Source organism: Pelobates fuscus, chromosome 5, assembly GCF_036172605.1.
Source record: "Pelobates fuscus isolate aPelFus1 chromosome 5, aPelFus1.pri, whole genome shotgun sequence".
NCBI classification, from domain to species: Eukaryota; Metazoa; Chordata; class Amphibia; order Anura; family Pelobatidae; genus Pelobates; species Pelobates fuscus.
The window spans coordinates 215,506,466-215,517,712 of record NC_086321.1 but is presented as its reverse complement, the minus strand read 5'-3'; the positions used below and the strand labels follow the sequence as shown (position 1 = coordinate 215,517,712).

Here is an 11,247-nt window from a genome sequence, read left to right as displayed (position 1 = left end):
ATGTTTTTAAAATTGACTAATGCTAAACAAGAGTTCCCAACACTTGATCACATCTGTGCCTCTTCTATTAGCCTGGGCAGCAATAGACAGCTGTGATTGGCTGAGAGTGTAGGTTGACTGATTTTAAGCCTATCAGAGCACCCATTGTCAGTATGAATTGGTATGGCTGCAAGGAAGTGTGTAATCTCTGCCTTAGCCTCACCTCAAGTGGGGGATCGCCTGCTCTAAAATGCTTTAACACTGAACGGAGGGATAGTGACTACTGTGTCCCGTTAATGGTTCATTTAAACCAGTGTTGCACAAAAGCTAGATGCTTTAGAACTACAATTACCACGATTCTTTGCCAGCATTTAGCATAGCAAAACATCATGGAAGTTGTAGTTCTAGAACAACTGAAGATCTACATTTTGGGCATCTCTAGTTTAAACAATCCATTCAATTCCAATTACACAGGAATGTCCCTCCAATGTGATTTACAAAGCTTATGTACCATTGTACAGGTGTTTACACTATAGAGTAGCTTTTAATACAACAGTACATGATCCACTACAGTGGCGGAAAACCACTTCACATGTTGCAAACAACTTGAATAATTTCCATGTGAGCTCATTCGTGTAATGCGTCACTCATGGCTTAGACGTGTTGCTTACTAGTTACTAATTAAAATAAATGTACAGTGCAGCTGTACAAATACAATTACAACACAGTGTGCATTACACATGGTGATTAGACGTAAAATATGTAATAGTCTGTACGTTTCAAGAACAAGGACTATACAGTTGCTGTGGTAACAAGGCAGTAACAAGGTGAGTGATACAGAACAGCAGCCTGCCATAATAAATCCTGTATCACCATAGAGCTATATTTAGATTTTTTCATATTTCAGTGATAGACAGGAGTATAAAATAGTAGCAACATGTTTGCAGTCACCAGTACAATATTTAAATTTCCAATACAGATCTATTAAATATATCACACAATTAGTAAATGGTGAAGATATATTGGACACCAGGCACCTAATTGACAGTAATACGCAGTAAACTGATGAAACTGTGTGTGTGTGTGTGTGTGTGTAAATAAAAAAAAAAAAGAAGCTGTTTATTACTTTATCGTTCTACGGAACACTACCTTTTGGCAGTCTTTGGCAAAGTTAGTCAGACCCCAAACTTATGAAGAGCATAAAGCTCCCATAATGCTTTGTGAGATGTTATGCTTGCAAAGCAAAAATGGAGTAGTAGTCACAGGGATTTAACTTTTGGACACCCCTGATCAAAACCATTGTAATTGGACTCCTTAAAAAGTCAATTTCAGCATGGAATGTACTACTTAGGATCAGCAGCTCTAAAAGACACTAATTCTAAATGAGTAGAAAATTCCATGTCTTTGTATAATATTAAAGGACAACTGTTCCATCAACACTATTCCTAAAATAACGATACTTTCATCAAGTTTTGAAAGGAAATATATATTTTTAAAAGATGAAGTATATGTTAAAAAACATGATCATTCAACCATATGCATGTACCTTAGGTCAGACAGTGTTTGAAAACTGATAGCTAGTCTCTATGGTCTTCTCTGCTTCACACTCTGCACAGTGCATTGACAAATTTTAAAACACAATGCGTTTTGCCAACTGGGGGGCGTTTTCAAGTATAAAAGTAGGCAAAACGTATTGTTTTAAAATTAGTTTTTAGCATTAAACTATATTTGGCATTCACTTATTTTATGGGTGTGACTATTTATTGCATTTTGTGATGCTTTTAAGTTCATTTAATTTTTTATTGTTCCTGGCATATCAATATGGTTAAGTACTTACCTTCTGCATTTATCAGAGTGAGCACTATTGTCTGCCTTTTATATTTTTTATATATATTTATTTGTAAACTGAGAGACTGATTCCTAGAGCTACATATCCATTACTGTGGATTGTACCACTGTATGCTGTTTTACTCAGAGCTGGTTTATAGCTCCATTAAATGTGAGTGCTATATAATATATATTTCTGTTGTGTTGTTATTCTGTTTTATTGCATATACCTCCTATTATTTAAAATTAGGACAGTTACCAGCAAGGAAAATCCTAAATATTTGTGGACTTATTTAACTTTTTCTTTGGTGCAACCTGTATTTGGTTTTGTATTAATTTGTTCTCTGTTCATCAGTAAGGGGTTGCCATCAGTGTTTGCAGCCTGTTTCTCTATACACATATAGTTGTTCTTATCGCTTATCCTACTTTCTTGTGTAGTTTTTCAAACACTGTCTAAAATACGTATATACTTAATTTAACAAAGAAACTATTTCCTTTCAATACTTCATGAGAGGATCATTATATTAAAGGCTATAGTCACCAGAACAACTACAGCTTAATATCTATAGCATGTCCCTGCTGGCGTTTCAATGTAAACGCTGCCAGTGCATATTTGCCTAGGGACACCTCTAGTGGCAGTCACTCAGATGGCCACTAGAGGTGCTTCCTGGATCGTGCAGCACTGACGTTTCGCATCTTCACACTCTGCATGGAGGCGCTGAATGTTCTCCAAAGAGATGCATTGATTCAATCCATCTCTATGATGAGAGGCTGAATGGTGCAGAGCATTTTGCTGCGCATTTTCAATGGGAAATCATTGGATTGGCTGAGATTGTCAGTTCTGCTGATCTCAGCCAAGGAGGAGGAGCGTGTGTGAAGCCAGCACCGGCAAACCTGGTGGTGCTGGAATAAAGGTGAGTTTGAACCCTTTTTAAGGGGGGGTGAGCCATCTAAAACAGGTTTTTAACACAATAGGGTCAGGAATACACATTTGTATTCCTGACCTTATTGTGTTAAAAACCTGTTTTAGATGTATTCCTGACCCTATGGTGTTCCTTAAAAAAAGTGTTTAGGTGACAATTCTCCTTTAAAGCGTCAGAATGATATTGTGACATAGGCGATCATTCGTCAATAATGGATTAATGGGTTTCCTCTACAGCATTTACAGCTGGACTTGCCAGTGTTTTTGTTCTAATTACATGTAACATTGCAAAATCTCTTTAAAATGTAACTCTCTGGTAAGCAAGCAGAATATAAAGTGTGTGAAGCCTGTTTAACTCTCATATCTGTCATGTGGGTTCCAGGTTTCCTTTACCAGAAGTTTCATTATGTGAGCCTGCACATATGGCAGAAAACAGATAAAGTATATCACTTCACTGCTGATATATAACTATTGTCAGTGTTATTTAAACAATGCATGTTTTATTATTAATGGAGTAACACTGTATTTACTATAGGGTACTTTTTTCATCAGTCTTCTGAAAATACTACATAATTAAGTCTAAGCATGATACCCTAGATTTAAATCTAATTTATACTAAAAACTGTCAATATGAAACCAATGAGCATGCTCAGTGTACTCCCTGATTGGGCAAGTTCACAAATATATCAAGCGCAGTCATATTTGTAACGAACTTGCATTCATCTGATGCCATTTCTAATTAAAGAGATTTCCTTATTGCGATCTATTATTAAATAGCATTTTTTTTAAAAAATAATATACATAAATTAGCTTGGCTGTTACATCCACAAAATAAATCGCAGAAAATAAAATATATAATAAAACTTGTTTTCTAATTATCCTGCTGATTATCGCATGTCTCTTTCTTATTCACGTACTGGAGAATTATAGGTTGCTTCCATTCTTCTTTTCAAACCTTAGAAGAGATTAATAAAACAAATTAAAGACACATTAATAAAGATACATTAATCCACAGTTTGCATTCTAAGAGGAGCTTAACTCTATTTTAAATGAAACATTTACTGAACAAAATGTATCGTATACAATGAAACATGGGCGAAAAAGTGGCATCTTACGGTGACAGACAGTCACAGAAAAATAGACAGACACAGATAGACAGATAGCAAGCTATGGTCAAGACATTCTCTTTAACTAGGGATCCACAAATTAGTTAGGGCTATTTGTTAAACTATATAGATTTATTCATTAAACTGGAAGTTATGGTGAACAGACAAAGGAAATGTAATAGTTTTATTCAAAATAGGTTAAAACTAATGCATTACATCAAGTTTTCCACTTCAGCTATTTTGGCCTTAAAGATAAAACTTTTTCCAATTCCTGATACTTTGAGTGAACCCATTTATGTTAATCACTGACACGTGAAAAATGGTCTAAAATGATTAAATGTTTTTATATGGTTCGACTTTTTAGTTATCAACTTTTGTGCTTAAAGTGTGTGTCTCAAAAAAGAAAAGAAAAATACCCCAGAATGCACTTTTCGTGATGTGTTAATTCTCTGTCATTTTATTTTTTGTACAATTGCATGGCATATCTGATCATTTTACATGAGGCTTGGACTACAGACATAAATACACCTGATTTTTAAAAATTCTTTATTATACTTTTTACTGTGCAATTGAGTTATATTAAGCAAATGTATGTTATCATAGGAAGATGAACAAATGAGCAGGTATGTTACAGATCAAGACATAGTTATACCCTATGGTATCATTGCACATTTATAATCGGGCTTCTAGATGCATCTAGTACTAGGAACAATAAACTTAATGAGACTCTGGTCTGTGTAATAATATTTAAAATTCACGTTAGGAATTGGGCTAGTTGTGTGTAGGACTCCTGAGTAGGTGATTGGTATCTGGGAGTGAGTACGTATGTGAATTCTTGAGGAGGAGGATAGGTCTCTTAATCTTCTCCTTATATATGTACTCTGGGTGATATCGCCTATTCTATGGAGAAGCGGCTTGGTCTTAGGTGCATTAGGTGGGGTCTAGTGTAGTATACTAGCGCTTCGTACGGTCTATGGAGCTGCTACATGCAAATTGGCCACCTGTAAGCTACGAATATTGAGCGTGAGAGTGGCCGCCTAAAGCAATCTATTTTTCTGTTGTTAAGTGTTAGCCTGCAGGTAAGAACTGCTCTATGCGGGAGCTCCAGTGCGGGTAGTACCGCGGTACCATGGGCGGTGAGGAAGGGGAGTATATCGTCGGAGTGAGGTTTAAATGCCAAAACCGGCAGATCTTGTATACCTTGTGTCAGACACATGAACCAAACATAAGCATTAACGGTAAAATATAAAATGTAAACGAGTGTTTGTGTGCTAGTCTTGGGATTCCATGCTTTAAGTCATGGAGCTTCTCTCAGCTCCTGGTGTGGAAACGTAGGAGCTTTTGGAATCCCTGGGCTGAGAACTTGGTAAGCCCGATCTGGCATTGGTGTTGTTAGAGAGTCCCAGTGTTGTTAGCAAGGCAGGGCCTTCATTGGGCCTTCAGAGATCTTGTATGTTTTTCCATCTGTTGTAACCGGCAATGACCTGGGGGTTGACCATCTATAGGTGATTCCTGCGGTCTGGATGTGGCTGGTGATATGCTGCATACTCTTGCACCAGAGTGGTGTGACTCTGCTGAGGTCCTGAAAAAAGGTGATTTGGCATGTTTCAAATTCGGAGTACGGAGTCTGTCTCTTAATTGCGGCCATTAAGGTTAATCTTGTCAAGCATTAGGATAATGTCGCGTGCATGGCCGGTGGAAAGATTTCTGCCTCCCTAGGCAAAGATCCATTTTGCCGCCCCCTCATGTCACTCACTCACTGACACACACACTGGCAGACACACACACTCACTGACAGACACACACACATACACTCACTGACAGACACACACATACACTCACTCACTGACACACACACAGGGCCGGTGCAAGGATTTTTGCCGCCCTAGGCAAAAGAAAGATTTGCCGCCCCCCCAGTGACATCACAATGCCCTACCCATATGATCTGCCATATGAACTAACGCCAGTGCTGCACACAGTGTGTGTTTACATTAAAAAGCCTGCAGGGACAAACTATAGAAACCAGAACCACTTCATTAAGCTGCAGTGGTTCTGGGGACTAAATTGTCCCTTTAATGTGAGGTAAATTAGAGATTAATGTCACTAATAATATACTACATTGCCTACTTACAACCAGATGAGGATGATGATGGGCTCTGGCTGCAGTCTGGCTCCACTGGTCTGGTGTAGAACCGGATCTCTGGAGGCTGTTTGTAACTGTGGTCACAAAATTCAATGTTCTGGGAGAACGGGAAGCAGCTCCATTTTTTGGGGCCCCTTACACAGCTCAAGGTCTGGGCCCCAGGGCCTGACAGTGAGTATGCCCATAAAGTCCACCCATAAGTCCACCTATATGTTCGCTCACAAGAAGTGGAGTGTGTAGGGGATGTGTTATGGTAGAGGATCTAATGTGTGTGCTTATTGAATGTAGTGTATAGGGATACCAGTTTGTGTAGGTGATAGTGTGTTTGTGTGTAGTGGAAGCAGTGTGTTTTTGTGTAAGGGATAGAAAGCAGTGTGTGTTTGTATATAAGGATGTATTGTGTGTTTCTCGTTGTGTGTAAGGGATGCATTGTAAGAATCTGTGTTTGTATGCATATGGGATGCAAAGTGTGTTTCTGTGTATGTAAGGGATGCAGTGTGTGTGTCTATAAGGGGTGCATTGAGTGTGTGTAAGAGATGCATTGTGTTTCTGTGTGTGTGTGTAAGAGAAGCAATGTGTGTTTGCATGTGTGTGTAGGGGATGCAGTGTGTGTGTGTCTGTAAGGGGTGTGTTGAGTGTGTGTAAGATGCATTGTGTTTCTGTGTGTGTGTAAGAGAAGCAATGTGTGTTTGCATGTGTGTGTAAGGGATGCATTATGTGTTTCTGTGTATGTGTGCAAAGGATGCATTTTCTTTATGTTTAAGGGTTGCATTGTGTGTGTGTGTGTGTGTGTGTATGTGTAATGGATGCATTGTGTGTTTCTCTTTGTGTAAGGAAAGCATGTTGTGTTTAAGGAAAGCATGTTGTGTTTCTGTGTGTGTAGGGATGCATTGTGTGTTTCTGAGTATGTATAGGGATGCATTGTGTGTGTGTGTGTGTGTGTGTGTGTGTGCGTAGTGTGAAAAAACTCCCTGTCCTGCCCCCTGTCCTATAGAGCTCTCCCTTCCGTCCCTTAGAGATCTCCCCTGCCCCTTAGTGGTCTCTCCTCTCATCCCCTGTCCCTTATTGGTCTCTACTCTCCTCCCCTCCACCTCTCTTAGTGGTCTCCTTTTCTCCCAGACTTTCCATTAGTGGTCTCTCGTCTCCCCCTTAGTGGTCTCTGCTCTCCTCTGCCCCCCCTTTCCATTAGTGGTCTCTCCCCCCCTTTCCATTAGTGGTCTCCCCCACACCCTAAGTGGTCTCTTCTCATGCCCCCTTTCCATTAATGGTCTCTACTCTCCCCCCACCCTCCCCTAGTGGTCTATCCTCCACACCCCCCTCCCCTAGTGGTCTCTCCACCACCCCCATCCTCCTTTAGTGGTCTCTCCCTCCCCCACGTTCTTCTCAACCCACCCTCCCTGTGTTCTCATCCCCCCCGTTTTCTCCTCCTCCTCTCCTCTTGTTCTCCTCTTCTTCCTCACGTGTTCTCCTCTTCTCCCCCCTGTAATCTTCTCTTCCTCTCCCCCCTCCCTGTAATCTTCTCTACTTCTCCCCCTCTCCCTGTAATCTCCCCCCCTGTAATCTCTTCTTTCCCCCTTCCTGCCTCCCTGTAATCTCTTCTTTCCCCCTCCCTCCCTGTAATCTCTTTTTCCCCCTCCCTCCCTCCCTGTAATCTCTTCTTTCCCCCTCCCTCCCTGTAATCTTTTTACCCCTCCCTCCCTCCCTGTAATCTCTTCTTTCCCCCTCCCTCCCTCCCTGTAATCTCTTGTTCCCCCTCCCTCCCTGTAATCTCTTGTTCCCCCTCCCTCCCTGTAATCTCTTCTTCCCCCTCCCTCCCTGTAATATCTTCTTCCCCCCCTCCCTCCCTGTAATCTCTTCTCCCCCCCTCCCTGTAATCTCTTCTCCCCCCTCCCTCCCTGTAATCTCTTCTCCCCCCTCCCTCCCTGTAATCTCTTCCTCCCCCCTCCCTGTAATCTCTTCTTCCTCCCCCTCCCTGTAATCTCTTCTTCCTCCCCCCTCCCTGTAATCTCTTCCTCCCCCCTCCCTCCCTGTAATCTCTTCTTTCTCCCACCCTCCCTCCCTGTAATCTCTTCTTTCACCCTCCCTCCCTCCCTGTAATCTCTTCTTTCACCCTCCCTCCCTCCCTGTAATCTCTTCTTTCACCCTCCCTCCCTCCCTGTAATCTCTTCTTTCACCCTCCCTCCCTCCCTGTAATCTCTTTTCCCCCCCTCCCTCCCTGTAATCTCTTCTCCCCCCTCCCTCCCTGTAATCTCTTCCTCCCCCCTCCCTGTAATCTCTTCTTCCTCCCCCTCCCTGTAATCTCTTCTTCCTCCCCCCTCCCTGTAATCTCTTCCTCCCCCCTCCCTCCCTGTAATCTCTTCCTCCCCCCTCCCTCCCTGTAATCTCTTCTTTCTCCCACCCTCCCTCCCTGTAATCTCTTCTTTCACCCTCCCTCCCTCCCTGTAATCTCTTCTTTCACCCTCCCTCCCTCCCTGTAATCTCTTCTTTCACCCTCCCTCCCTCCCTGTAATCTCTTTTCCCCCCCTCCCTCCCTGTAATCTCTTTTTCCCCCCTCCCTCCCTGTGATCTCTTTTCCCCCCCTCCCTCCCTGTGATCTCTTTTCCCCCCCCTCCCTCCCTGTAATCTCTTCTTTCCCCCCCTCCCTCCCTGTAATCTCTTCTTTCCCCCCCTCCCTCACTGTAATCTCTTCTTCCCCCCTCCCTCCCTGTAATCTCTTCTCCCCCCCTCCCTCCATGTAATCTCCCCCCCCTGTAATCTCTTCCTCTCTCCCCCCCCTTTTCTCCTCACCTCCCCTTCCTGTAGCGTGGCCGAGCTCCACTCCGGTCCGCGGTACAGGAGTTTCTGTTTCCTGTACCCGGCCGGACTGACAGGAATTGCACACTGAGTGTGCACTTCCTGTCAGTCCGGACGGGTCGCGGGCCGGAGAGGAGCTCGGCCACGCTACAGGGGAGGTGAGGCAGTGCGGCAGCAGCGCTCAGGCAGCTGCAGCATTTAAAGGGCCGGCGATGGGGGCGCAGGGCGCCCCCTCCGATATGGCACCCTAGGCAGCTGCCTAGTTCGCCTTATACGAAACGCCGGCCCTGCACAGACACACTCACAGAAACTCACTGACAGACATACACTAACTCACTGAAAGACACACACACACTGACAGTCAAACTCACACACACACACAGGCAGACACTCACTGACATACATACACTAACTCGCTGACAGACACACACACAGACACACAAACACACTCACTGACAAACACAGTCAAACACTCACACAATCACTGACACTCAGACTCAGAGTCAGACATCCAGCCTCCCTACCTCCCTGGGGTCCAGTGTGGGATAGCTCCTCACTCCTCCAGTGCGCTGGGGTCGGAATGACATCCTATTCTGGCTTCCAGCATCACAGAGGACGCGCAAGGGAGGAGTGGGGAGCTGCAAGAAGAGCCTCCCTCACCGCCCACACTGCCGCTGCCTGCCTCCTTTCCTCCGGCATTCATTGGCAGAGCAGGCACCTGCCATCAGGGTAAGCAGGTGCCTGCTCTGCCATATTGAAGGACTGCTTTGGGGGCGCTTTCTTGCCCAGGGAAAGAACGGCATCTGCTGGATCAGCAGTATGCCCCTAGTATGTGCCTGACCTGATTGTCAGCAGATGGTTAGGAGATCAGTATTTTAAGCAGATTGTGCTCAAAACTTTCAGCCGATGGAAATGGCGACCACTCCGGTGCACTTTTAGGCTCCGCCCCCCACACTTGATATTTTTTTTTTTTTTAATATAATTTGCTCCAGGTTGCCACTGAAAAACTGCTGTCTCCTCCTTTCATAATACCATAACCACAATTTGTGCCTTTCTATTGTCTATTGTTAGATAAGGCGTCTGCAGGCATTGCCTATTGCTCTGCAAAATACTTTTACACAAGTGGCTTCTCAGCCTCCTTGTGATGTTTGTAAGATACATGGCCAAATCACATTTGTTTCTTAATTCCTTGAATGATGGGGTAATGTTATCTGAATGGCTGCTACCTCAGTGTCTAACTTGTAGTTCTCAACCATGCCAAGGGTAAAGAGAATTAAATGGAGCATGTAAATGAGGGGGTGTTACAGGGGCGGACCTAATCTCAGGAGGGGCACTGGTAGATTATTGAAAGGAACAATCCAGGCACAATAACCACTACAGCTCTAAATAGTGGTTATGGTGTCAGGAGTGCCATGTTGCCCTTCCAGAATATGTAGTCAAACCATTTTAGAACAGTTTGACAACTTACCTGGGGTCTGCCGGGCTAGTGGCTGTAGTAGGTGATAGGGCCTGTAGTACCATATAGGGGCAGTAGTGTGGGAGGAGTGCAATGTGTGTGTGTGAGGAGTGCATTGTGTGTGTGTGTGTGTGAGGGGTGCAATGTGTGTGTGTGACTGGGGTAGTGTGTGTGTGTGTAGGATGCATTGAGGGGTGCAGATTGTGTGAGGGATAAACTGTGTGTGAGTGGTGCCGTGTATATGCGAGGTGCAGTTTGTGTGTGTGTGTGAGGGGCGTTTAGTGTGTAAGAGGTGCAGTGTGTGTGTGTGTGTGTGTGAGGGGCGTTTAGTGTGTAAGAGGTGCAGTGTGTGTGTGTGTGTGTGTGAGGGGCGTTTAGTGTGTAAGAGGTGCAGTGTGTGTGTGTGTGTGTGTGTGTGTGTGTGGGGGGTGCAGTCTGTTTGTGTGAGAGGATCAATGTGTGTGAAGGGTGCAGTGTGTAAGAGGTACAGTGTGTGTTAGGGGTGCACTGTATCTGAGGGGTACAGTGTATGTATGAGGGATACAGTATGTGTGTGAGGGGTGCAGTATGTGTGAGAGGTACATTGTGTGTGAGGGGAGCACTGTATGTGAGGCATACCTTGTGGGTGTGTGAGGGGTGCAGTGTGTGTGTGTGAGGTACAGTTTGTGTGTGAGGGGTGCACTGTATCTGAGGGATGCAGTTTGTGTGTGTGAGAGGTACAGTGTGTGTGTGTGAGGGGTGCACTGTATCTGAGGGGTGCAGTTTGTGTGTGTGAGGGGTGCAGTGTGTGTGAGAGGTACACTGTGTGTGATGGGTGCCCTGTGTGTGCATGAGTGGTGCCGTGTATATGCAAGGTGCAGTTTGTGTGTGTGTGAGGGGTGTTTAGTGTGTAAGAGGTGCAGTTTGTGTGTGAGGGGTGCACTATATCTGAGGGGTGCAGTTTGTGTGAGAGGATCAATGTGTGTGAAGGGCACAGTGTGTAAGAGGTACAGTGTGTGTTATGGGTGCACTGTATCTGAGG

At 44.2% G+C, this 11,247-nt stretch overlaps 1 protein-coding gene across 1 annotated transcript in view; it reads right to left on the bottom strand.

Moving 5' to 3' along the window:
* Positions 1–5,052: 5,052 nt before the first annotated feature.
* PRUNE2 (prune homolog 2 with BCH domain) overlaps positions 5,053–11,247 on the bottom strand; it is a 377,810-nt gene continuing 371,615 nt past the window's right edge. The window contains exon 20 of the mRNA XM_063456533.1: positions 5,053–5,416. Within this exon, the coding sequence (XP_063312603.1) occupies positions 5,263–5,416 (154 nt within the window). The 3' untranslated portion in view covers positions 5,053–5,262. The remainder of the gene's footprint in view (positions 5,417–11,247) is intronic.